This window comes from Panicum hallii, chromosome 5, assembly GCF_002211085.1.
Source record: "Panicum hallii strain FIL2 chromosome 5, PHallii_v3.1, whole genome shotgun sequence".
Taxonomy (NCBI): domain Eukaryota; kingdom Viridiplantae; phylum Streptophyta; class Magnoliopsida; order Poales; family Poaceae; genus Panicum; species Panicum hallii.
Window position 1 is genome coordinate 50,838,641 of NC_038046.1, and position 27,690 is coordinate 50,866,330.

Genomic DNA, 27,690 nt, shown 5'->3' on the forward strand with positions numbered 1-27,690 from the left:
CGTTGTCGTTGAACGCCGATCTGGTGCTACGTTCGAAAGCAGGCCGGATTAATATCCGTTCTTTTACCAAGCAATAGACATACGTGAACTTCAAATCAAATCCTACTAGTAACAGTGACAAAGGGCCAAGTATGTCATGGTACAAAAATATACGATTTCAGATGCCTTTGTGTTGCACAAGTTCACTGGCAAAGAATTCTCTGTCTACAAACGGGGAAGGCTCTGGCTGCCGTACCGTGTACACAGCCAATGGTACGCCTACCATTTCCGGCTGCCGTCCCCGCTCGTCCTATAAATCCCACCGCCGCCTCCCACTACCCCCCCTCCCACCTTCCCCACCCGCTCGCCTCACCCAAATCCGGCCTTCGATCGAGAGCTCGAGCACCTCGCCTCCCAGCCATGGCAAACCGCTTTGCCGGCCTCGACCCCACCTGGGCCCACCTCCCCACGCCGGCCCCGACCCACGCCGCCGCCAGCCACTACTGCTCCTTCACCGCCGCCGCCTTCGAGAACGAGGCGCTCACCTCCGCGCTCCGCGCTTCCATGGCGCCCGCCCACGCCTACACCGCCGCCGCCTCGCCCTTCTCCTCCCCGGCCACCCCGTCCTCCTCTACGACCTCCTCTGCCTCCGAGCTCCTCTCCGGAGGCCACGACGCGCCGGCGCCGTCGTCCGGGCGCGCTGGCCCCCCGCCGACCCGGGCCCTGAAGGGACCTAAGGCCGGCCGCGTCAGCAAGCGCAAGCCGCGGACGTCGCGGCGCCCGCAGACCACCTACATCACCGCCGACCCGGCCAACTTCCGCCGCATGGTGCAGGAGATCACCGGCCTCCCCGCCTCCGCCCCCGCTGCCCCGGAGGCAGCCGCGGCCGCCGCGCCCAGCTGGACGCCGGCGCCCTCGTTCGTTCTCCCGACGCTGGACACGTCCGCGTTCCTCCTCCTCGACCGCGCAGCGCCGGCGCTGGAGGACAGGAGCTCGAGCCGCGGGTACGTGCCGGCCGCCACGGCAGCAGGGAACGACGACTCGTCGGCACTGCTGGAGATGGAGGCGATGATCGACTTCCCGACCCTGGAGAGCTGGGGAATCATCTAACGGCGCGACGAGCTGGCGCGCAGAGGGATTAAGGAGATGGAAGGAAAGCTGGCTTCTTTTGCTGCAGTGGTAGACTGGCAGTCGATCATTTCGCTCTTGTCCGTCCAGCTTGGTAGCAACCTGTTATGGTAGTTTTTGGTCCGTCTGATGCGAGGATCAGACGGCTGTCAGCCGATGCCTCGATGATGCTACTAGCAGTAGCAACCATGGAGTTTTTGCATGCCCTGTAAAGCAAGTAGTGTTAGGCGAGTAGCGCTGTGGTTTAGCTTCTGCAAATGGTCGCCATGGTTCCTTCTCGTTGCTTGTTCAGTAGATTGTGCTAATCATTCTCGTATCGAATCTTGTGGCGCCCTGTTTATGATTCGGCAGAACGAGAAGATTATTCCCCAATGTGAACGGTGTTTAGATTGTGCTTTCAGGCTCTCGGTTTCAGGAATCAGGAGAGTTGCACGTCGCAGGCGCGGCAGCAGCACATTTTGAAGGAGGTGGTGCCGTTGCCATGCCAATGCAGTGCCATGCATGCCAGCTAGTACTAGCAGTAGCAGAGACGAGCGCGAGACACGGCCGAGGGGCATTGACTGGTGGTCCACAGCACAGTAGGTTGTGTGAACGCAACCGCGGGGGCATGGGGGCCGCACCGTCCAGGTGTGTCGAGTGTGAACGCGGCGTCAGCAGCCGTTGCCGAGACGCGTAGATAGATCAGCCAGGCTGATGGAGTGATGGGCGCTGGCCTGCCTCTTTAAGCACAACTCACGACGTCCACGTGAGCGAAGTAGGAACCTTTTCTTTAAGCTACTAGAACCAGTTTGCAACATACGTGATGTAACACAGTAAAACAGACGCATATCGATCCTTCCGTTAGGCTTTAGACAACAGTGTCGGGGTCCTGAAGCAAAGCATGCATACTTCCGTTAGGCTCTAGACAACAATGTCAGGGTTCTGAACCAAAACATACCCAAACGTACAGCTTAACTAGAACAATAGTAAAACTGCAGAGTCCATATAGCCTTTCCTCAAAGCGTACGTGAATTACATTCATTTATTCAACACGATTACTTATTTTCATCCACAAAAGAATTACAGGTACAGTTTCTATATGTGAAGGGTGAATGCAGACCCCACATGGTCTTACAAGGACCAACCACAACTTCGTCAAAGACATATTCAGAAATCAGAACTAATACGTAGTACAGAGGAACATCGGATCTGGACAGCAATATGCACACCGGTTTACACGTCAGTATATGTACCGAGAATTCATGGACACAGGACCTTCTACTACCTATCTCCTTTATGCGTCCTTTTCACCTTCTCAATCGACTCCATCGCATCGTCAAATGATTTCTGCACAGCAAAAATACCAGCACAGTGTTGATTGAGGGATCAGTTGTCAGCATACATGTTTTATCTACAGCAGGATGTAGTAATTTTCAATATTTGCATCTACCAATAAAAGATTAGGGGCGCATTCCAGCCATTACGGTCTTCTCTATGGCAGGATGTAGTAATTTTCAATATTTGCATTTACCAATAGGGGATTAGGGGCACATTCCAGCCATTACGATCTTTCTCTATGGCAGGATATAGCAATTTTCAATATTTGCGTTTACCAATAGGGGCACATTTTCTCCATTACAAGTGCAGCGCAATTTACAATATTTCGATGATGACTATGAGTTTCATCCCTCGAGCAGGTAACCACGCTAATGCGCCTCAATTAGCTAGTCCACCACTCAGCGTATGAAAAAAAGGAAAGGGCTACCAGTTATACTAGTATTACCATGAGAAAATTGATGTCTGAAACCATTTTACTGCCTACCATGCAACATAATATGATCTATCGGCTAATTACTGGTGAAGTGACAACATGTAAATGACATAAAAGAGCATAATCGACATGCCATCACATTATGTGTAGATAAAAAAAAGAGACAGGAAGGGATTGAATTTTAGATGACTAAGCCATCCAATTTGCTACTTAGTGTGCTTACTGAACACATTTGGCTTCAATATTTTGGTGCATATGACAATGGCAATAGCAGGATGCTGCATAAATAAAATGACTAATTTCACTGCTCTCTTTCTTTTCTACATCTTACCAAAGTAAAATGAGTAAACTCGACCTCTTGTAGTTTGTTTCACTCATGTCCTTTTATCATTAAACCAATCAACAAGCTAATTGCTTGCCTATCACAGTATCACCCATTGGCATAACCCCACAATGACAACAATTTAAAAGTTTGTGCAAAACAGTTTATAATAATTGGAGGTTGATATAATTCATTCTGAATAATAGCGGTTCGATTAACCATACAAAGAGAATCAATGTGATTATGTGAACATTGCGAAAAAGAATGAAAAACACTTACCCCAGAGTTATTCATCTTCCAAATTTCTAGAATACTCCCATCCAGAAAAGCTGCTCCAGATAGCAATACACTGCAGTACAGAGTTATAAATGAGACGCTAACTCTCAACAGCTATCATATTTCAAATACTGAAAAATCACCAGAACCATAATACTTGGTAGACAACAAATAAGCTACACTGAATAACACTAGTTGCAACTAAACGTGTGTTCTCTGGAACTTTTACCAACCATATGTGTGGCATTCATTCTCCATTTTTCTTACGAAACTAATCAAACTGCGAATTTCATTGACCTAACATCGACTAAGACAATCATGCTACCTTCTTTTCCGTAAACCTATAATAATACAGAAGATGTGCTACTTAAACATGCAACCGTAGTGAACCACATTTGCACGTTTAGCCCCATTCTGATTGTCCTTGGTTCAAGCACTGATCTCACCTTGTTTGGTCAGTAATCACCAATAGATGGCACTCATCAAAGGAACAAAGCAACTAAGCAAGCGAAGCTACAGACTAGCTTGCTCATTTCCGGAATCCTCTTTTGCACCGCGTTATTGATAGCGAATTGAACAGACGAAATCAATTGACTCACCTGGCGAAACCCAGATTGATAAGGAACCCTCGCCGAGTGACCGCTTTCAGCAGGAATTCCCAATCAATTGATCCCGCCGACGCGCCGGCCCCTGCTCCCGGAGGCGTCCGCCGCCACGAACCACCGCCCTGGCCGTACCCGTAGGCAGCCGACGACGACGACGCCCAGCCGGAGGAGGAGGTGCGCGCGTAGGATGATGCGGAGCCGCGAAGGCGGAGATCGTACTCGGCGCGTCGTCGGTCGTCGGAGAGGACGTCGTACGCATCGGACGCCTGGCGGAACCGGCGCGCGGCGTCTGCGCGGGCGGCCGCGTCGGTGGAGCTGGCGTGGCGGTCGGGATGGTCGCGGAGCGCGCTGCGGCGAAAGGCGGCCTTGACCTCGGCCTTGGTGGCATCGCGCCGGAGCCCCAGCGTCTGGTAGTGGTCGCCCATCGCCCGCCTGGAGGCCCAGGCGATCGGATTCGGTCGGTGGACCGAGGGACGAAAGCTGGAGGATGGCCGCGGGGAGACGAAAGGGATCGGCGGCGGCGTGGCCGCTCTGCCTGCCGCGCGTTCTTCAGGGCCCGACCCGGCCCTTTGTAGGATTACTAGGCTAGATTTGGGCCAAGAGGATAAGGCCCCCTACGCCTATGGTCTTGGGCCAACTATTTCGATTCCAGTTTTACAAACGGAGAAACGGATTTTTTTCCCCCAGAAAAAGAATAGAACTGTTGCTTTTGGATATACGCGAGTTATTATTTGCTGAAAATTCATTTATATCCAAAAATAACAGTGAAATTTCAGAATGCCGAGCTAGGCCTGTGCTGAATGGCTTGTCAACAAGTTGAGCAAGGGTGTGTTTGGTTGGTGGGATGGATGGAGATAGAAGGAAGCGGCTCCATTTTCAGTGGTGTTTGGTTGAGGAACGGTGGGCTGGAGCGGCTCCCGAAAGGGACTATACCTCCAATACGCGGAATGAGCTGGCTCCGCTAAAACGGCCGGACGCAAGCGCTCGCTCGTCCCCCACCCGTGCGAGAGCAGCGTGCGCTCAACACCCCCCCCCCCCCGCGACGCCGTCCTGCCAGGTGACCGCCCCCCACCCCAGGCCGCCCAAGGCCCCCCACCCCCGCCGCCGGCGGATCTGCCACGGCCCCTCGCCGGCGGACTCCAGGGCGCCCAGAGCCCCCCCCCCCCCCCCCCCCCCCCCCCCCCGCAAACTCCAGGTGGGCCGCCCCCCCGTCTTCGGACGGGCGCGCGGCTGCCCAGAGCGCCCCTCCCCCCCCCCCCCCCCCCCGTGCCGGCGGACTCCAGGCGGACCGCCCCCCGTCCCCTGCCCACCCGAAGCCCCCCGCGCCCCCAACTCCCGGCAAGCGCGCAGCCGCCCAGAGCCCCCGCCCGACCAAGCCCCCTCCCCCTCCCCGCGCGCCTCCAGCTCCCGGTGAGCGCGCGCCACAGCACCCCCCACCCACCCCGCGCGGCGCCCCCCGTCCACCGCCCGCCCGAAGCCCCAGCTCCCGACGAGCCACCCCCCACCCCCCGCATCATTTCTTCGTTGTTGGTACTGACTTTTGCTATGGTGCATTTTAACCGGTGGCAAGCTCACCCTAACAAAGAAGAAGGTGACCATACTCACCTGACTCTCCAACCAAACACAGAATGGAATTCTCCAACCAAACACAGAATGGAATGGTTATACTCTAGCGCACTCTCCAACCAACCAAATAAAAAATGGAACGGCTCCATTCTACTTACCAAACGTAGAACAAAACGGCTCCATTCTTAGAAATTAGAATGGAGCCATTCTATTTAAGTTGACTCCCCAACCAAACACACCCTAAGTGAACCACTTTGTAGTTTGTAAAGTATACAGCACAAGAACTTAACGCAGTTTCCACAACATATTCACTAGATCAGTTGATATGAGTTCCCAGCAAAAGCCAGAAAGGCAGATGAACTCACATGGGTCGATAATCAGATCATATACAGCATCCATTGTTCGGAACGGTTAGGGGAACAACATAAAATTTTGACACAAACATATGCAACTTCATTCACTATCTACTAGTCATCTATGGGGACACGAGTTTCCGGTGCACATGCTCATGGAGAGAGTGCTCATCACCATCATGATGATGGAACACATATGTTAAAATTCCGACGAGGCACAGGACCATGCCGACGAGGATCTTGTCGTACCGCTCGACCCAGTGGAACTTGATTTGGTTAGCACCGTAGAATGAGAGGGCCACCAGGGATGTCATCACGGTAATGGTGCTGCAGGCAGAAACTAAATGTAAGTCGACTGAACAGGAGCAATGAATTGGAAGGAAGATAGGACAGGAAGAAACTAAATGTAAGTCGACTGAGCAGGAGGCAGTGAATTGGAAGGAAGATATGCAGTATGAAGCATCTTGTTGATACTTCATGGGCCTATCATATTTTAAAAGAAATCACCTAGAAGAAAATTTGAAGGAAACAAGGCATTTGATGGTGCCTACACTACTTACCCCTCTAAAGTTATGTGCCATCAGTTTCTATTGAAAACTATAGTTGAGAGGTGAGCTAGAAATGAGTGATCATATTTTAAAAGAAATTACCTAGAAGAAAATTTGAAGGAAACAAGGCATTTGATGATGCCGACACTACTTACCCCTCTAAAGTTATGTGCCATCAGTTCCTATTGAAAACTATAGTTGAGAGGTGAGCTAAAAATGAGTGACCCGCTAACAAAGCTGCCACTCATTTTAACATGATAACTAATGATACAGTCATATTCTGCACCCTTGAGTTTAGATGGTAAAACTCTTGTCATTTTGATTCCTAATGTAAGGATCTGCTACAACGAAATGATGACTAATGAAGCAAGAAGTATCTCAATAGGAAAATCTTACAAACTGAAAGAAACAAGATCACAACTCTATACTTAGCAAATGCAATCACCCGCTCCGCTGTCAGTGGATTTTTAGCTCAATACATTGATCTACTTGACTTTGTTCCTTTCTGCCTCAGCATGCTCTATGCATCAGCTAAGGTGACACACAGTGGCCAGAGGTACCAACAAACGGAATTCTGCGGCTAAGCAACTTCTTAAAAGCCAGAATTACAGGTAATCTCAGTATCACTTCTTTGCTCAACTAATTTAGTAGAAGGAAAAACTATCTTGCCACGGTTCATCCCTTTTCTTGTTTCTACTTTAGAGCGCTTAGAAACAAAACAAAAGGAGGACAGGATAGTAGCATTTTAATTTGTACGTACCAACAAGTAAAATTATATCTAAAAAGAGTGGAGTCGGAGAGGGTGAAGACCTGAAGAGGAGCACAATGATTGCAAGAATCATCATTGAGGAAGAGTTGCCAACAGCAAGAAAAACTGGAAGGGTTGTTGCGCAGGGTGATAATGCAGGAACGAGGACAAGACCAGCGACTGCCATCTTTTCCATTGGATGGTTATGAGCATGGCTATGGCCACCTCTTCCTAAGGCAAACAACAGTATATAACTTACTCCAAGAAAAATCAGCAATAGCGAGGCAAGTTTATGAACAGTTTCTTCGCCGGCTATAGTGTTTGCCATAGTAACTGCAGTTATCCCAAGAAGAGCCGTAGAAACAACATGAAGAACACCTCCAAATGCAGCTGCAGAAATTGGTGACTTTTTGTTAGTATGGAAATATGAAAAGAATGTGGTTGTTTGGAAAGTAACAATGTACTCGTTACTAACTTACACACAAAATACGAGGAAGACTATGAAATTGTAAAATATCTTACAGGGATACATTGTTGTAGTACAAAACAGCAAAACCAAACAGAGAAACATAGATGTTGGGTGTAAATCATGACTTCATCTTGTAATGCATCATTAACTCCTTAAAAATGACAACTACAGATTGTCTCAGATAAGCTGCTATGAGAGACCACTAGTTTAATAATGTATGAGTACAGAAAAAACTAGTTTAGTAATGTATTGGCTACTGCTCTAACTAAAAATGAAGCTTTGTAACTTGTTTGCCCAAACTCGGTGCGTGGATATAACACATGACATTACTTGCATTACTAAGAATCATGGTTTTTAAGGCGTCGCCTTGGCGTCCAGGCGGAAATCAAATCCTGGCGTCAGGGCCGCCAGGAATTTCATGGTTATGGCATCCGGAGGCGTCGCCTAGGCGGATTTGGCGTCAGTTTTGCGCTTGGCGGACGCCGCACAGGCGATTTTGAGGGCACGCGCGGGGAACAGAGGGGCAGCGGGGGAGAGCTGCGCGCGCGGAAAAGGGCAGCAGCTGTGCGCGCCTACACCTCCCGGCGCGACGCATCTGAGGGGCGCGGATTCAGAACAAGAGAGGGAAAGAGAGGGTGGCGGGCCGGCGGCACCTGGAATCCTTGGCGGCGGCGCGCTGCTCCGATCCTGCCATGCCTGCTCCCCAATCCCGTGGCTCAAGCCCCTTCTCCTCCAATCGATTTGCATCCTCTTCCTCTTCTCCAACCAATCCGGGTGGACTCCCTCCACTTCTCCTCCACCCACGAGCTCCTGGTTCTTCTTCCGCCTCTCTGCCGGCACCCCCTCCCGCAGCTGCATCACACGGATACAGTTTCCTTTTCCTCTCCTATTCTTTCCCTCTGCTAGGCTGCTAGCGCGTAACCCTGGAGTTGGTGCTCTGCTCTGCTGTAGTGCTATTAATCTGATATATAAGTAGATAGCTTTGTGTGAATGTGTGGTGTGTGCCTGTCTGCCTGATGATGTGCGTGTGCTGCCTTTTGCTTAGCTTCCGTGCGTTGCCTTTTGTTTAATGATTGTGTGCTCCTAGTTTAAACTCTGAATCTCTGTGTTGTGCATGTTGTTCAGTTAGTATAAAAATGCCTAATCGCTTATGTTTGTGCTGCTCAATTCTAAATGATGATATGTGTATGGCGTCACCTCACCGCGCGCCTTATTTGCCCTAGGCGTCCAGAAGGGGGTAGGTCGCCACGCCTCGCCTTACCGCTGTCAAAACAATGCTAAGAATGCCCACTATCCTCCTCAGTACAGATCTACTATCCATATCAAACAATCTATAGTCAAGCTGAGAAACACCAAAACCACTGCATTGGTCACACTCACCTCCGACGGGTGTAAACATGAAAACAAGTGAACAGCTTGCCACCTAGTGAGATGACATAGCAACACTTTCACTAGCAAATTCCAATAATCCATCCAAAAAAGAGGATGGCACAAGCACAAGAGCAGCAGGTGTTCTCCAATACAGTACAGTCTGGCCACCTGACACCAAAAATTCACCCAGACAATCACATGGCGTGGAGCGCCGGACACATGAATATGCTGCCATTGCACAGACAATATCATTCGGATGTTCAGGCGGCACTCAGCACGTCATACGAACTAGGCAGCACCCTGGCACCACCACACTACGATGGCACTACAACTGCAACCATTTGTTGATGCCACTGCACAACTGCACATGAACAACCGTACCCAACCGAAACCAACCACCGACTCACCAAGAGCAGCCCAACCTGAGTAAAACCCTAACAGCACTCTCTTGCACTCTCTTGCACGATCACCTGGACGCGCCTTCACCCACCCTTCATCAAATTAGGCCCCAGATCTGGAGGGAGGGTGAACAGTAACGAGCGGCAACCGCAGCCAGTAGGCGAAAACGAGGCACGGGGGGAGAGAGGTAAGGAGGGAGGAGGGGTACTGACTGACGAGGAGGGTGCGGGAGAGCGGCCACCGCTGCGCGCGCGCGACGATGGAGAAGGGGAGCCAGTGCGTGGGGATGAAGGAGTGCAGCAGCGACACCGTGGCAATGCCCCCGATCGTGGACGCCTCCTCCGCGGTCCACCGCAGCCCGCCCAGTCCGCCGCCGTCCATCCCTCGAACGACCCGGTCAGCTCCGCGCCACCGCCGGGACGCGGGCCGTGACGAGCCTTACTCCCCCCGGGCGCCGCGCAGCCGTGTCGGTGGGGGGTGGGGAGATCTGTGAAGCGAGCGGGGGAGGACCAGGGAGGCGGATGGGGAAAGGAGGCGAAGGAAACAGAAAGCGAGTGGGGTTGGAGTGCGAAGCGGATGAAAGCAAGCCCGGCCCCAACTGCGATGGGGCCTGTCGGATTCAGCCCAGCCCAGTATCTCTCTCCCTGTATTCGCGTCCAATTCGAGGAAGATGTATCGCAAGATCACAAAAAACAAGATGTACAGCTGTACAAGGCAGTAAATAAACACTGCAGCTCTGCAAGTTTTCGGTAACAGTAACTTTCTTAGCTCTGCATGACTTGTTTTTACACAAGAAAAAAAAAGCATTAAAGCTTCCATTCCATGCAAACATGTACTTGTGCATTTGAGGAGAAGGTTTGCAGCTTTGCATGCATCGGATGATGTGTTGAGCTCACCAGGGGCCCCAAAAGCTTTAAGAAAGCAGTGAGGTCAACAAATTTGAGAGGACGTGGCACCTGCTCTCGTCCACCAAAACGATTAAATTGCTTCTCCTCACCAAAAGAAAAGACATCACTCAAAGGATCACTGGATACGTCAGTTAGAATTTAGAAGGAAAAAAAATGTCTCCATGCTGCTCGCGGTGGTTGACCATTTCTTTTAAGAAATTATTAAAAAATATGTCCCTTCACCAATGGCAGGCGTTTGATCCCCGGTAGCAGCTAGCAACAAGTTAAGAATGCCATCCTCTTCAGGCCAGGGAGCCCATGGAACTTCTGTTTCAGCTCTTCTTGCTGGTCGTTGCAACTTGCAAGAAAGAGGAGTAGATCCTCCCAGCACTGTTGGATATTCTGCTGCCACGCCCAGTTTGGTGGTACCGTCGTCATCCGACCCTCCTGCTCGGGTTTCTTTGCCCCCCGATCGCAAGCGAACAACTGCGACAGTGGGGCCAGATTGGGAAATGTTGTCAGATAACCTCGGCAAATGTCAGTTTCATGCAAATTTCTTGATGTGTTGCCGTATTCGTCCGGAGCAACGCCAGAGCAATTTCCTTAGATAGTACGCGCGCTGCCAGCAGTAGCACATGGCAGGGAACGGACGCACCGCTTATGATGCTTCACATCTTATCTACTCAGGCCAGCCAATCATAATCCAAAAGTTCCGAACTGCGCACTCTCTGAGCATCGGCGTTTTTGACTCTCAGAGCTGGAAATCAGCCTTCTGATGCGGTTCTTCTGCCGACACCACCAGCCCATTGCTCCACCAGCGACGCGCGTTCGTAGTTTTTTTTTTTATATATTTCTTTGGATCCCACCATCGAACTCAACACTGAAGCACTCGAACCTGAAGGAGAGAGTGATGGCCAACGCAATAGCAATTGTATTCATCTCAGGTGCTTTATCTAGGGTCGTTTATATGCAGATGAGTCCGGTGCATGAGCTAAAGAACCCGACTCCATAACAGAAAGAGAGAGATGCCCGTGGTGACCGCGCACAGCGCGCATGACGCGAGCACACGATGACCACGGACGTATCGCTAACAGAACCGTCCTTTCCGTCGATGTTTTTTCTCTCCAAAATCGATATAGCATTGGAGCTGCCCTTAATTCCTCACATTGTCGTCTTCCTTGCGCATTATTCCTTACCATTTGTCTTAGTTTCAATATTGTGTACATAAAACTTTGGCACGCTCAAAGTTTTTTATATATATAATTGAAATTTTTAGGCTTCCTTCTTAAAAGCTCTTAACATATAGGTCTAAAGATTTATCCAATAAATGTTCTCAGGTTTTTTTACTGTGCTGACTTAAAGTTTTAGGCTTTATGTTTCAAAGTTTTCATTGTATGGGTCCAAAGTTTTATCTGATAATGTTATTCAAGTATTGTGCAGCATTTAAAGTTTTTCCTGTTGGTAGATCCGTTGTCATTTTCCATATAGCTTCACCTATGACCTATCTTTGTATCTGCAACACTCTTGTAGCTACATAGAGAATATTAGCTATGAATATAAGTTAGGAATATAGAACTTTTTATGTATATGGTTGTTAGTACTTCAAATTAGAGTATTAAGTTTTCGAATATGTGAATTGAAAGTTAGAGGTGTAGAAAAGTTTTTTTATACCTTGTTTGCAAGTTTTTCATATCCAAATATAAAGTTTTAAATATGTGAACTCAGAGTTAAGGATGTACAAATTTTTGGATGTATGAGTCAAAAGTCTTTCAAGTTCAATTATAAAATCTCGTATATATACCCTAAAAGTAGAAAAATACTTTTTTTTAATTAGCAAATTTTGACGTTTGAAATTACAAGGCATAAAATATTCGGTACGTGATTTTGGAAGTTTTACGAAATCGAGTGTAAAGTTTTGTATATGCGATTCAAAAGTTTAAGAAATTCATATTAAACCGTGCTTTTTGGACATTCAGTTATTTTTAGGCTTTTATTTTTAGGAAGGAGAAAGTACGAAAAATATTATAGAAGTTACCTTGTAACAGGGCTTGCTAATAGCGCGCGCTCGCCAGGAGCGCTGTTGGCGCATGATCTATAACACCATCTGTTTTTTCCTTTTCTAGAAAGTATTTTTCTCTGCAATTTTTTATTTCTAAAAAATTATAACTCGTAAAAATGATTTTTGCACACATTCTGTGCGGTAAATTCTCATCGTAACTTTAATGGTACACAACTTTTACGTATAATTCTTTCCTAACAACTTGAAGAATAAGTTTTTAGCACAACTTTTACGGTACATACAAGTTTAATGCATCTTTTTTTAAATAACTTATAGAGGATAACTTTTTAGCACAAATTGTATGAAGATGTTATCGGAAAGATTTCTCGCACAACTTTTAATCAGACAACTTATAAGTAAAATCCGCGGTATAAATTTTTTAGTACGATTTTCATATAAAAGTTGCCAAGAAAACTTCAGACATAACAGAAGGTAATAAAAGGGAAAACCTGGAAAAGAAAAAAAAGGCATGCCAAAAAATAATAGCACTTGCTATCATGGAATGTAAAGGAATAGAAATGAAAAGAGAAATTAAATGGATACCTAGGCCGTCAGGGTGCAGGGTGCAGGCAGCTCCGTTCGCGGCCATCGGTCGGCGTGTAGCATCGCACGCTACGAAGCGCTGGAGCGCGCGACCGTAGAATTGGATTCCCGCCTTGTAACTAATTACCACGGAAGTATAGGAAACTAGACATGGAAACTAGAAACCAGTGGAAAAGTAGTAATTATGTAAGCTAGCAGGTGGGGATGCGTTGCAGACTCGCAACTAACCGCTTGCTGCTCGGTGCTCGGCACCAGTGTATTAGCGACGCATAATGAATATGAAATATATTCGCCGCAAACTAATCCGTACGCGCGCGCGTCGCTAGTAACCACCAACGAACATTCGCCGGCAGCGCACAGCAGCGAACGCGCGCCCATTAACGGCCCCCCGTCCCGCGAATTTGCATCAAATATACTAGGCCTTATTTAGATGCTCTCCAAATTGCAAATATTATAAATTGGAGTACTGTAGCACTTTCGTTTGTATTTGACAAATTTTATCTAATCATGGACTAACTAGGCTAAAAAGATTCGTCTCGTGATGTACAATTAAACTGTGCAATTAGTTATTTTTTTACATACATTTACTGCTTCGTGCATATGTCCCAAAATTGATGTGATGGAGAGAGTGTGTAAAAAGTTGGAATTTGGAGGGGATCTGAACAGGCCCTGCAGGGTTTTTGTAGCTAGTGTTACTAAACAGCGCATGTTAAAAGCTATTTTTTTTACGGTGGAATTGGATGCGGATCTGCGGATGTGTGACAAATCAACTACCCATTTGTTCAGTCTATTGGGTTCGCATACTTGAAACATTTCGAAAATGTTGTCAACTCTAGCTCCACAGCCTGCATTGAGATATAGTGCAAAATGAAGCTAACGTCACCCCGGTAAAAAAATTACTTGACATGTTAAATATAGCATGGTTTTTTTTCTAACAAGTATATTTGGTTACTAATTTGCACTAAGTTATTTTTCTTGTTGTGTTTTCTCTTTTGATTTGTTCTCTAATATGATGATGACGCGTAACTCTCTGCATGTTTGAGGGGAAAAGTAAGATTTTCGTATTTTCAAAAAGGATATTCAATAAATTATTGATTCCTACAGCGGAACTTATCTAAACTTTTAGTTGGGATCAGCGAGAGTACGGAGTACATCCTCCGATGATTACAACAATACGTAGAGCTCAGAAAACTTGTAATTCAGCCCAACGTATACATTTAGGGTCTGTGTGGATCCGGGATTAAACTTTAGTCTCATTATATTGGATGCTTAACATTAATTAGGAGTATTAGATATAGATTAATTATAAAACTAATTGCATAACTAATTCATGGGATGAATCTATTAAGCCTAATTAATCCATCATTAGCATATGTTTACTGTAGCACAACATTATCAAATCATGAACGAATTAGGTTTAATTGATTCATTTCGCGAATTAGTCTCCATTTACGCAATTAGTTTTATAATTAGCCTATATTTAATATTTATAATTAGTGTCCAAACACCCCTTAGTTCGTATATTCATTAGGTTTGGCTATTGTAACGCCAGCCTTTACATCATGTATTGCGGGGTGAGAGTGTCTGACGGTGGTTCCATAGAAATTAATAAAAACTCACTCCAAAGCTAATATGCAAAAATTACCATCATTATCTTTTACTTCCTCCGTTCTAAAATCTAGTTGTCTAGATTTATATATTTTTATATAAATATAGACATATATTATATCTAAATGCATAACTAGAAAGTTAAACCGAACATATTTTGAAGCGGAGGAAGTATATGCTATACGGAGAACCAGTGGCATTTGTTATTCAAACATTCAAAACTGAATAAACAAATAAAGGTGACCATGTGAATTGTTTGCAAACAACACATCCACACCTCGAATAGTGATCTCCAATCAATGTTCAACAAAGTCCAAGAAACAAGAAACACCTTTGAATCTACTTCTGCCATTTTTAAACCCATGTCAACATTTTTTGCAACAACTTCTGCATTTAGATATTTTTGAAATATATCATAACAATTTTAAAACCATATTCAACAATTTTTAAGAACAAAAGAAACACTTAACCCTCAGAAACCCTGCAAAAACTCTCCATCAGCTCCCTTCCGTTTCTGAAAATCCCACTACCAACCACCACGGCACCACCTGCTGCAAGCCTGCAACCCTGCCCCCAACAGAAGAATACTCTCGACTCCCAAAAAGTCTTCCGCTCCCCACCTCCGCCTTTGACCTCGCCGGCGCCCGCCTAAATCCCGCCACCGACGATGCCGCCGGCGCACTAGCACGGCACCTCCGCTCCAGCATGGCGTCCGAGCGCCCGCTCCTCATCTCCACCACCCCGGGCGCCTCCACCCCCGACGACGCCCCCTCACCGCATCCCCCAGCGGCGTCGCAGCTCCCGCCGGCGCAGCCGGAGCCTCCCCTCCGCGCGGACCGGCTCGCCTTCTCCGTCGAGGTCCCCGACCCATTCCTCCCCTCCCGCCGCGGCGACGGCCCCGCCGACGACCCGTCCGCGTCGTCGCAGCGGGAGCGGGAGGTCGGGGACGACGAGTCCCGCGGGGTCGTAGTAGGGGAGCCCTCGCCGGAGTTCGCGGGGAACGCCATCCGGACGGCCAAGTATTCGGTTCTCACCTTCCTGCCGCGAAACCTCTTCGAGCAGTTCCGGCGGCTGTCGTACGTTTACTTCCTCGCCATCACCGTGCTCAACCAGCTGCCCCAGGTCGCCGTCTTCGGCCGTGGCGCGTCAGTGCTCCCGCTCGCCTTCGTTCTCTTCGTCACTGCCGTCAAGGACGCCTACGAGGACTTCCGCCGCCACCGTTCCGACCGCCAGGAGAACAACCGCCTCGCCTCCGTGCTCGCGCCGTGCACCGCGGGCGATTTCCAGCCGAAGAGATGGAAGCACATACGCGTCGGGGACGTGGTGCGCGTGGCGTCCAATGAGACGCTCCCGGCCGACATGGTGCTGCTCGCCACTAGCGACCCCACTGGCGTCGCCCATGTCCAGACCGTGAATCTCGACGGGGAGACCAACCTCAAGACGAGGTATGCCAAGCAGGAGACGCAGGTGAGGTTCTCCCAGAATGGTGGTGTAGGTGGCATCCTGCATTGCGAGCGACCAAACAGGAACATCTACGGATTTCAGGCGAATTTGGAGATTGATGGGAAGCGTGTATCACTCGGACCATCCAACATCGTGCTTCGTGGTTGTGAACTCAAGAACACCACATGGGCGATAGGGGTTGTGGTATATGCTGGGAAGGAGACCAAGGTCATGCTAAATAGCTCAGGTGCGCCATCAAAGCGGAGTCGCTTGGAAACACAGTTAAATCGAGAGACCGTCATATTGTCCATTATGCTTATTGGGATGTGCACAACTGCATCTGTGCTCGCTGGGATTTGGTTGCTAAATCACAAGGGGGACTTGGAGTTCACCCAATTCTTCAGGGAGAAGGATTACACTACTGGGAAAAACTACAATTACTATGGTGTTGGGATGCAGATATTCATTACATTCCTCATGGCAGTAATAGTGTATCAGGTCATCATTCCAATCTCATTGTATATATCAATGGAGTTGGTACGGCTTGGACAGGCATATTTCATGGGTGCTGATAAAGACCTGTATGACGAATCATCAAGGTCAAAGTTCCAGTGCAGGGCTTTGAATATAAATGAGGATTTAGGGCATATAAGGTATGTATTCTCTGACAAGACAGGAACACTGACAGAGAACAAGATGGTGTTCCAGTGTGCATCGATTCGCGGGGTTGATTACAGCTCTGGTAAAGATACTGATGGATACTCAGTTGTAGGTATGATGGCTTCAATGATTCAATGTATCACACTTGTTTTGATATTGTCATTCCCTAATAAGGCATTTGTTTTGCTGGTTTTGGACAGTCGGTGATCAGCTGTGGACAGCAAAGATGGCAGTTAAAACTGATCCTCAGCTTGTGAAGCTACTGAGGGATAGTGGTAAATATGAGGAAGCAAAGCTTGTTCTTGAATTCTTCCTTGCTCTTGCTGCCTGTAATACCATCGTGCCACTTGTCCTTGACACTAGAGATTATACACAAAAGTTGATTGACTATCAGGGTGAGTCCCCTGATGAGCAGGCACTAGCATATGCGGCAGCATCTTATGGCATTGTCCTTGTTGAGCGAACATCTGGTTACATAGTGATTGATGTCCTTGGTGACAGGCAGAGGTAACATATCTCTAGCTATTGGCTTCATAGACATTCTAAATTGGAAAATTACATTAACATGTTTTCAATAACGTTTAGCAACAGATAATTATTTTGAATTGCAAATTGCCTATTGTAATTATGTGATTAGTAGTTAAGGAGGCTACCGGATTCATGATCTTCTAGAAAACAAAGAATGGATAGAATCTTCTATAACTGCTAGGTTTTATTATCAGCAAGAAACGGTAGGGGTACAGACTGCAGAATCAACTATTTGATACGGACTAGCTCAAGTTTTTATACCTTTTGTTTTCTAATTTTAAGTTCAACATCTTTTCTATTTTCAATATTGCTGTTTAGTGACCCGGATGCTAATTTTTAGTTTTCTCTTCCTAATTTGTCTGCATATGTTGTCTTCTCTGGTTGGTGAAGTCGTATTGCTAATTAGATTTAATAAACTGATCTTTTAATAATGGTATGCTTTTCCCTTCTATCTTTTATCTTTTGGTCCTAGGTCTACTGCAACACTTAAATCATTTACTTCTAAGTTCTGAGTGTAGTGATATGAACTCCAGGATAGATGCCAGAGGTATAGTCAATTGAATTAGCTGTCAGGAGAAACTTTTAAATTTGAGCTGCAGTATGAGGTTGTGTTTGCTTCGTTGAATTATAGTATGTCTTGTTGCGTCGTTGAATTGTAGTACAAAAATTCCATTTGAGTATAGGGTTAATGAACTAATAGAGAGCTTTGAGTTGTTAATCTAACTCTAATTTTACTGGTTAAAATTAGAGTTATCTAGTTTTTTTTATCATTCATCCTTCCATGAATGTTTCGAGAGGATCTGCGCTTGGCAATTTGACAGGCACATGCAAATTTAATGACATGCACTTAAGGAGTTTTCTCAATCATGCAGCCCTTAAAGGCTTAAACTTTTCTTTATCTTTTGTGATGTGTAAGTGCTCATCTATATTGCCTGTTATGTCTAGCTATTGTTTTGTGTTACTAGTTTTTCTTTCTTCTTTGGAAGGCCTATTTTGACTCCTTTATTCCCCACTCCAGACTTCCAGTGCATCTTTTTTTTGGTGTATGTCAACTAACATTTTCAATGATCTAATTACATTTTTGGCTTATTATACTGATGTATTCTGCTGGTATGGAATGTGCAGATTTGATATATTAGGACTTCATGAGTTTGATAGTGATCGTAAGAGAATGTCTGTCATAGTTGGCTGCCCAGATAGGACTATCAAGCTGTATGTGAAAGGTGCGGACAGTTCAATATTTGGAATTACAAACAAATCATCAGATTTGGACATTGTTCGTGCTACAGAGGCACATCTCCACAAGTATTCATCACTTGGTCTAAGAACTCTTGTTGTTGGTATGCGTAAATTGAGTCAATCTGAGTTTGAGGACTGGCAATTAGCTTATGAGAATGCCAGCACAGCAGTACTTGGAAGAGGAAGCTTACTCCGATCTGTTGCCACAAACATAGAGTGCAATATCCACATATTGGGGGCCACTGGGATTGAAGATAAGCTTCAAGTTGGAGTTCCGGAAGCAATAGAATCTCTTCGGCAAGCAGACATAAAGGTTTGGATCTTAACAGGAGATAAGCAGGAGACAGCAATTTCTATTGGCTACTCCTGTAAGCTGCTGACTAATGACATGACGCAAATTGTTATAAATAACAATTCAAAGGAGTTGTGTCAGAGAAGTCTTGTGGAAGCGCTTGCCACAACTAAGAAGCTCAGAGCTGCTTCATCAATTGGTACACTGAGTCCAATGTTAGCATCAGAAGCTTCCAACGTAACTATTGCTTTAATTGTAGATGGTAACAGCCTTGTTTACATTCTAGAGACGGAGTTGCAAGAAGAGGTAATCATCTTGATATAGTTCTACCAATGAATGTTCTGGTTGTGGCTCATGCATGATTTGCCTTCTATTGGTTGTGGCAGCTTTTCAAACTAGCGACTGAATGTAGTGTTGTCTTATGTTGTCGAGTGGCCCCATTACAAAAGGCAGGGATAGTCGCTCTTATCAAGAACAGGACAGATGATATGACCTTAGCAATTGGTGATGGTATTATTCCCTCTTTGCTTCTCTTATTATGACATATTTTATTGTCTAGTAACTAATATGTGCAAATCTGACATATGAGTTTCCTTACTTATGGCATTTAGGTGCAAATGATGTTTCAATGATTCAAATGGCTGATGTTGGGGTTGGCATCAGTGGCCAAGAAGGACGACAAGCTGTTATGGCATCAGATTTCGCTATGCGACAATTTAGATTCTTGGTTCCTCTTCTATTAGTTCACGGTCACTGGAATTATCAAAGGATGTCCTACATGATCCTTTACAACTTTTACAAGAATGCTACATTTGTCTTGGTTCTTTTCTGGTAAGAGCTTTTGGTTTCTTTATGTAGATAAGTACTTTATGAACATGAAAAGAGAGGGTAGGAAAAAGGCAATGCTTTATTTATTTTATTACTATATCTGTTAGACAAATTTCTATGTTGAATTACAAATATAACATCTGGTTATGTTAAGTTGCATGGTTGAAATTGGTTGCATTAACTATTTTTCTTATAATTATACTCGGGCATTTGCTGAAGACTAATACTTCATGTGTGATCCCAGGTATGTACTTTATACGGCATTCACTCTGACAACTGCTATCACTGAATGGAGTAGTCTTCTGTATACTGTGCTATATACATCCCTTCCAACAATTGTTGTCGGAATTCTTGACAAGGATCTTAGTAAGTCAACCCTGCTAGCTTATCCAAAGCTATACGGATCTGGCCAGAGGGATGAGAAGTATAATGTGAATTTGTTTGTGCTCAATATGCTTGAAGCGCTCTGGCAGAGTTTGGTTGTTTTCTACTTGCCGTATTTTGCTTATAGACGAAGCACAATAGATATGTCTAGTCTGGGAGATCTGTGGGCACTTGCACCTGTCATTGTTGTAAATATGCAATTGGCCATGGACATCGTTAGTTGGAATTGGATAATACATGCGTTTGTGTGGGGCACAATTGCAGCAACCACCATTTGCCTCTTTGTCATAGACTCCATATGGATTCTTCCAGGTTATGGGTGAGTACTTCCTCTTTAGCCTCTTATTACTGACGACTATTGCATTATCTGTTTGTATTCCCTGTAATAGTTATGCTATTGTTTTTAAATATTCAATGAGTTGGAGTTCGGAACAAAAAGATATTCATGTTCTTTTCCTTATGTGAGATTGTTCACTTCATGAAATGTGTTAGTAGAAAATCATCTGAATAAACAATACCCAGAGCTTTTCATTTATTGCTCATAACATTTCGATTTGTTGCTTTTGCACTGTAATTCTTCTAGTAAAATGAGTGCCGTGAAGTTCTTTTCTTTAAGCTAGAATGAATAAGTTTATTTGCGGTTACTTGTGAGATACTATTATGAATTGCATATTTACCGTTGCCAATCAATTATTTCAGGGCGATCTATCATATAATGGGGACTGGTCTGTTTTGGTTACTGCTGCTTATCATTGTTGTCACAGCAATGGTCCCACATTTTGTTGTCAAGGCTTTCTCAGAACACTTTAGGCCCAGCGATATTCAGATCGCCCGAGAGATGGAAAAATTCACGAATGTAAATCAGGTGAACCGCTCAGAAATTCCAATGGAAGGATTTTCATGACAATAGCAAGGAAACTATAGTGTTTCTTTCTTCTTGTTTCACTTTTGTTTTTTTTTCCACCCTTTCTGTGTGCATACGAGCTGATTCATTTAGCTGTAAGGTGATAGGTTTAGCCTCCAACATGTATGTATGTAGGTATGTATGTATTTCTGACATTTACAGAAAAGGAAATAGAAATAGTTGACGCACAAGATTTTTTTTCAACTGTTTGTGGCAGGAAAATTGCAAGGTAGTAATGTAAATGTGAAGCGTACGGATGCTTTAGTAATTTAGTTTCCAAGATTTGGAGTGTAATGTAAATGTGGAACACACCATTGCTTGAAAATTTTAATTTCCAAAGTTTTTCTCTGCTGCTTTGTCCCTATATGTCGTTATTTTGGCTGTTTATTTTGGTTTCCAAAGTTTGTTTATTTTTTCTGTGTTACCTGAGCGTAGCAGAAGTATTATTTGAAGCCCACGGACAACAAGTTGTGGGTGATCCCAGGCTTCTAAGATTGATACGGAAGTAAATCAATATAGCTGATTTTTGGGTGAAAAAGAATCAACGTAGCTGATTTGGAAAAAAAAAAATCAACATATCAAGGTTTGCATGATAGCCAACTCATGAACTTGAGAACAAAGAAGTAAAAGCACCAGTTTATCATTCCTCCTAAAAACGAAAGAAAACACCAAAATATTTGAGGTAACTCTTTATTTATCATCTCTGGCTACGGTTTTGAACTCCAGCAGAACCATATACAAGCAATGGTGATTCTCCCTCTGCATGCGCTCATGAACCTAAAGTTACCTCACTCCATGACCTCAACATAGCTACAAAGTCTTTCTAGACATGAACTCACAGGCCTAAAGTATTTACATAAGCAGCACTCTGAGCAATCAGAAACTTCAGACCAAACTAAATATTCGACAGAAAAAAAAAGAAAGGAAAACTGGCGAAGTCTTTGCCAGGTTTGAGTTGATTGTCGAATTGCTGCAATTACCAGCACATCAATTCAAGAAGAACACTTGAAGGAACATTGACCATCCTCCGGTATCCTCTTTTGCTGCTGCTTGATTTGCGGAATGATATCACAGATGCGCAATAAAGACCAAACTATAAGCTTCTCAGGTCCTCCCCTGAAATGTCTGAGTGCTAGAAAACACCGCTGGATTGGCCTGCAGAGCCTGTGCAGATTCTGGTGTCTTGCCATTTTTCGGATTCTTTGACTGGAAACACTTGCAAAAGAGTCTCTCATCAGGCTTGATACCTAGAGAGGCCCAGATTGAGCTCTTTGCAGCCTCCTCTGGGTCAGTGATTCTGAGCGCTTTAGGAACCCAGAATGTCTTTTCTGCCTTTTCTTCTTCCTGCGAATTAGCTTCCCTAGGATGCTTTCCTAAAGTCAAAGTCAAAGTCAAAGAACTGCTTCCTGAACGAGCAACACTGTTTTGAGGAAGATATGGCATTGTAGTGACACTACTTCCAGGCCGTGGCACACTCCACGCTCCATTAGGCCAGCCAGGAATGCGGTTCCAGTAAGGTGCCACTTGAGGTTGAGGGAAGGGAACAGCGGGTGCACGAATTCCTAGGTCTGACATCGTTGATAGCAGCAATGAAAGAGGACTGACCTCACTGTTTACCAACCCATGAGTACCATCTGTTGAGAGCTGAGCGTATGCCGTGACAGCAGCAGCGTAAGACTGAGTGTGGGGAGGAGGCTCTTTCACGCCATTACGGTACCCTGAAATGTAATTGCCCACCTTTTCTGGCACTGAATTGTCTGAGGAACCAGATACCACTGCAGATGATAGGCCTGATTTTTCTTCCTTGTCGTCGCCAGAGCCCAAGGAAACAAGACGGGTGTTGTTCTTCTGCTCTTTAGTATTAGGTGCTGGAGATATAGACTTACAAAGCACCATTTCTGATCCAGAAGTTGTAATTGCTTCATTTTCTTTTGATGGACCTGGAAGGACATATGGCTTGATTGCATGAGATTGGGAGCTAGATGTGGCAGCGACATATCCATTAGCAGCTATGGAATAATCATATGGCTGGATGGCAAAATGGCGATTAGATGGTCTCCTGTTTCTGCGCTTGCAACCTACAGGGACATTCCTCAAAGTTCCTCCGTCAGTCCAGTACCTCTTGCAGCCCCGGCAGTAGTGCCTGGGTTGGTTCACGTTGTAATTGTTGAAGTAGCAGAACTTTGTGTTCATACTGTTGCAGCGAGGACAGGGCAGAATCGTATCTGGCTTCTTGAACACCTTCTCTTGGCCAGATCCATCAGAATCAGTCTTAACTTCCTCAGACTTGGAATCAGCTTCCATTTCCTCATGCTCACTGTTGATAGCTTCCAAGCCATTCTTAGCTTCCTCAGACTTGGAATCAGCTTCCATTTTCTCATGCTGACTGCTGATAGCTTGTAAACCACCCTCAGCTTTCCCAGACTCTGAATCAGCACCCATTTTCCCATGCTGACTGCTGATAGCTTGTAACCCGTCCTTATTGTTCTTGGAACCGAATGAACTTGCTCCGACATTCAACGACTTGTTTGGAAGGCATGCTATGCCATCATTGCTTCTTACATCATCTGCTAACTTGGTGCTAACCTGAAAACAGATAGTTTTAAGATGCATGATTAGACACGCTAGCAGATGAAAAACACTACATCAAGTGGAATTTCAGATTCATTTAGCTTTAAAGGCAGGCAGTCAAATACTAAAACTTTAGTACCAGTTTACCAACTAACCATTATGTTCTATATTTGCAACTGCAGATACAATTTATTACTGTTAAGCATATAAATATGAAAAAATTGGAGATAGTTTGGGTGGTGCCAGCACAAGATGGTGATGCCAAATTTATTACAGCTGCTGCTCAACTTAAACATGGGATTAAGAATTCAAGACCCTGAGAACCTTTGGCCCAACAACTTCCATGCGACACATGATTTTCAGAGTTCATATGCCAGCAACTGCTACTTACAACAAAACTGACCGTCATTGCGTATGTAGTTCACTAAAATGCACGCTTGCCTTACTTGGAAATGTGTGTGGGTGCCGGAGTTGTCAGACGGTTGTGTGAGGCAAAATTCTTATATGGCGAACGTGCGCCGCTGGCCCATAGCGACGAACGAAGGACGTGGTTAGAGTTCGGGGTTAGGTTAGGGCTGGGGGATCTGGGGGAAATCAATGCCGATGGGATTAGAAGGGGTGGCCGCCGGCAGCGGCCGGACAGGCAGTGGTGATGGTCTCTGGGCGTCGAGGGCGCCGCCGTCCTTGGCGGAGGATCGCCGGTGGGCTGTGCCGAGGAGGACGACGGGTTGCGGGCGGGGTAGAGTGGGTGGCCGGAGCGGCACGACGGCGAGTCGCCGCCGGCCGCCGGCAGTGGTGGAGCTGGGCGGTGGCGGGTCGGATTGGCGAGATCGAGCGCTGGAAGAGGAAGTACCGAAGAAAAAAGAAGACGAAAGGAAGAGGAAAGTTCGCTGCGAATCTTGAAATGAAATCCAATACAAGTGTCTGGATCCAACACGGGTGCGGATCTCAGACGCGAAAAGAAAAGAAAAAGGGTTCGGACCCGGTGTCCGAATAAACCTTGCATATCCAGGCTCTACCGCTGAAGAAGTACTAGTTAAAGGATACTATGCTTTCAGCCACGCTTCACCAAGGTCACTATCACAATACCAGTGCTCAGAAACATGCGAACGCATGACTGGCAAACCGGACAATCAACAACAACCTAAACAAATCGCGTTCATGGTTGCCAGATGTGGACCACAGCTGACTTGCCAGATCTGTGCAGTTGGCACGTGTGCAAACCCATCATGTGCAGCCGTACGTGCATAACAGGACTGTCAGGGAACCACAGGGTCCCCTCTGATTGCATCGTCAGAATCTAAAAAACATTTTACTGGCCGTTTTAGTAACACAAGAATCTGTGGCCCCTCATAGTCATAACTACAGGAGAAACGATCAGTCCCTAGTCACATGAGATGCTATCATAATCTACTGAAAATCACCCAGATGAACTTAATGGAACCTAAACTGCAACTCGACACCAGACTTTACACTGATAGGACCTGAATATTCCTTTCCTTTCCCATGCCGATGCCTATAAAAAATAATATATGTACTACAACTGAGACGCCCCAACTTGTCAAACAAAACATATCTAAAAAAAAACTACTCGTCAAAGCAATCAGCGATTTCCCCTGAGGGAAGGCGCCGTAAAAAGAAAGTCCGAGGACAAAACAAAACGGAACCATACAGATATACAGTACTGGCAGTACAGTAGACATTATGGATCAGGGCAAGCAATCTCCTAGCACACATATGGAGGATTTGGATGCACAAGCCATCAACAAAAGCAGGCTCTCAGAACGAAAGATCAACAACCCAAACGATTCCCTGAAACCGCAATGATACCAAGGCAGCCAAGAAACACACATGGCAGCAGAATTCCCGTACGGAAAAACAGGAGGAGCAAGAGCACAAGGCCGTGGCCTTTTTTGGTCGGGCAGCGAACCAAACAGGATTCAGAAACAAAGAATCGTTTCACCACCACCACCACAACATCAGCGATCGGGAAAAGGCGCGCCCGATTCGGCTTCCTCGCCCTCCTTTCCCCCAGGTACGGCCGGCAACGACCGTCCTGCCCTGACCCGGTCAAGGAACGATTCCAGGAGCACAGAGAGAGAGAGAGAGAGAGAGAGCGCGGCTGCTCACCTCGGTTGCGGCCGCGACGGTGGCGGAGTCCACGGCCGTGACGCTGAGGCCGAAGAGCTGAATGGCGGCGTGCCGTTCGCGGTCCGGGTCGCCACTCGCGGCCATGGCGCGCGCGCCGATCTCGGCCCCGGTCCGCGCGGTCACCTCACCAGGAACAAGCGGCGCGGGTGGCATGCGTCGTCAGGGGGTGTCGGGACGGCGGTCTCGAGGCCGAGGAATGCGAGAGGGGGTGGGGTGGGGGAGACCTGGAAGACGGCGGTGATGATTGCGTGGGTGCGCGAGCGGAAAGGCATCCTGCTGCTCTGGTCTGGAGCGAGGCGCCGGGGGCGAGGAGAATTCGGTGGCCTTTCCGACCCTTTTTGATGGCTGCAGGAGCAGGGGGGTGGGTTGGGGGAGGAGGTCGACCGGGGCAGCCGGTGAGAACGCATGCGAAACGGGACACGTCAAGCGCCCGGGCGCGGTCGGCAGCTGCGGCCTCGGCTAAGCGAGGAGCAATGGAGCGCCTCCTGAATCTACCCTTTTTTTTCTTATTTTGCAGCATTTTGATTTTAGTTACTCCATGGATGGAGTATATTAGGAGAGATAAAGGTCGCCGCCGGCCGCCGGTGATGGTGGTGGAGAAAGCGGGTAGGATAGTTGAGAAGTGTAATCTTATCATAAGATGAGGCATGGCGTATGAGCGCCGGCGAGGAGGAAAACGGATGGGCCTCGTAGCTAGAGAAAGACGATAGGTCACTTGCTATTTCTTTTGAATTCGTACGTTACAATTTTTCTTTAAACGGAAAACGACAAGAGTTCCTAAATAGTATATGCGTAGATTTTGCCTTTTTGATCAAATTTAGATTGTAGCGATAAAATGGAGAAAGGTGTGACTTATGGTGGTATTAGCAGATGCAATAAGATTGAGCGGTTATTCTGTGACTCAGCATTGGCGTCTCTAACGATGAGTCTACATGTCAGCTCTCAGCTAGTGTCAGAAAAGAAGAAGCACGGTAAAGGCATAAGATGATGAAGAAGAGATAGCTTACGAAGGAGTACGAAGGCACTATACCATTTAGGCGAGCATGAGGACTAGGCTAGGGATTAAAAGACACTCGAATCTTGTCATCGTCTTAACATATCACTAGTCAGAGCATATCTCTCTTTACTGAAGTAGTGGAATTAAACAATGGATGAGAGAAAATTGATCTAGTGACATAGAAAGACTAAATGAAATATGATGAGGCAAACAACTAGAGCACCGGGCAAACACTCCTAAAATAATGAAACAATTATAGGTTGCATGCATATACTTATCACTTGTAACTTGTAAGGAAACATATAGTTTAATGATAAGTAAAGTAAAAAAATCTCAATACATTTGAATTGAAGTACAAATTATGTAGTCCACATGTAATTTTTTTTAAAATTATTTCCAAAATCTTATTAAGAAAATAATGTTACATTCTAAACTAGAGTTATAATAATACATAGACATACTACATGTTAGAAGTTCTATATGGACTAACATAAATGCATAACTAAGATGATATACATGCTATTGCTATATCTTTATAAATAGAATGTATTGCCAAACTCAATACAACATGGCATGTGTCTTTTTTTGTCACATATGCAAATCCGTCTCGATCGAAACCCGCTAAACGCCCCCGAAAATTCCACGAGCGGTGAGAGGAAGTCCTGCTACCCCCGGAAATACTCCTTGAATGCTACGGGTGGCGGGCTGTGTCCGTGAGCGCGTACGAGGAGTGACCGGCGACAGCCGGTCGCCGGACGACGTCATCCGGCCCCGTTTCCTAGTCACGCAGGAGTGCCTAGATGCACTTTTCGGCGACTGGAGGAGGCGGGCCCCACCTTGTGGTGTGATTGACCCGGCCCCACCCCCATCCCCACGGCTCGGCTTGGCCCCTGAGAATCGGAAAAGTGCGCGGATGCTTGTGCGGCTACTGGAAACCAGAATCTGCTTGCAGTACTGCCACTGCACCTGTAGAAATTCAGAACAGAGGTCGAAACGGGTCCTCCACGAACGAATTTCTCTCGAATTTAACGCAGTTTAAACATAAAAAACAATGTCAAATATATGATCTAAAATAGAAAAAA

The 27,690-nt window shown here is 46.2% G+C and overlaps 5 protein-coding genes across 6 annotated transcripts; 2 read left to right on the forward strand and 3 right to left on the reverse strand.

Annotated features, from left to right (window-relative positions):
* The first annotated feature begins 309 nt into the window (after positions 1-309).
* Positions 310-1,423, forward strand: LOC112893898 (calmodulin-binding protein 25-like). Its single transcript, XM_025961424.1, has one exon. The coding sequence runs from the start codon at positions 400-402 to the stop codon at positions 1,087-1,089; it is 690 nt and encodes a 229-aa protein (XP_025817209.1). The 5' UTR covers positions 310-399; the 3' UTR covers positions 1,090-1,423.
* Positions 1,424-2,110: 687 nt separating this feature from the next.
* On the reverse strand, positions 2,111-4,590 carry LOC112893840 (chaperone protein dnaJ 72). Of its 2 annotated transcripts, none has more exons than XM_025961346.1 (3): positions 4,055-4,590; positions 3,459-3,528; positions 2,111-2,433 (listed from the first exon to the last, which is right to left on the reverse strand). In XM_025961346.1, the coding sequence occupies exons 1-3, from the start codon at positions 4,483-4,485 to the stop codon at positions 2,368-2,370; spliced, it is 567 nt and encodes a 188-aa protein (XP_025817131.1). In that variant the 5' UTR covers positions 4,486-4,590; the 3' UTR covers positions 2,111-2,367. The 2 variants fall into 2 exon arrangements, with proteins under 2 accessions (XP_025817131.1, XP_025817130.1); XM_025961345.1 differs by having other exon boundaries at positions 2,111-2,459.
* Positions 4,591-5,911: 1,321 nt separating this feature from the next.
* LOC112895473 lies at positions 5,912-10,051 on the reverse strand. The gene is made up of 3 exons (XM_025963427.1): positions 9,727-10,051; positions 7,338-7,665; positions 5,912-6,306 (listed from the first exon to the last, which is right to left on the reverse strand). The coding sequence occupies exons 1-3, from the start codon at positions 9,893-9,895 to the stop codon at positions 6,102-6,104; spliced, it is 702 nt and encodes a 233-aa protein (XP_025819212.1). The 5' UTR covers positions 9,896-10,051; the 3' UTR covers positions 5,912-6,101.
* Positions 10,052-15,176: 5,125 nt separating this feature from the next.
* Positions 15,177-21,093, forward strand: LOC112893881 (phospholipid-transporting ATPase 1-like). Its single transcript, XM_025961404.1, has 7 exons — positions 15,177-16,826; positions 16,915-17,221; positions 18,368-19,079; positions 19,160-19,283; positions 19,385-19,604; positions 19,846-20,304; positions 20,685-21,093. The coding sequence occupies exons 1-7, from the start codon at positions 15,317-15,319 to the stop codon at positions 20,887-20,889; spliced, it is 3,537 nt and encodes a 1,178-aa protein (XP_025817189.1). The 5' UTR covers positions 15,177-15,316; the 3' UTR covers positions 20,890-21,093.
* Positions 21,094-21,580: 487 nt separating this feature from the next.
* LOC112894490 (cyclic dof factor 2-like) lies at positions 21,581-24,263 on the reverse strand. The gene is made up of 2 exons (XM_025962223.1): positions 23,907-24,263; positions 21,581-23,475 (listed from the first exon to the last, which is right to left on the reverse strand). Exon 2 carries the CDS (start codon positions 23,329-23,331, stop codon positions 21,994-21,996), a length of 1,338 nt encoding a protein of 445 aa, XP_025818008.1. The 5' UTR covers positions 23,332-23,475; positions 23,907-24,263; the 3' UTR covers positions 21,581-21,993.
* Between the last annotated feature and the right edge of the window lie 3,427 nt (positions 24,264-27,690).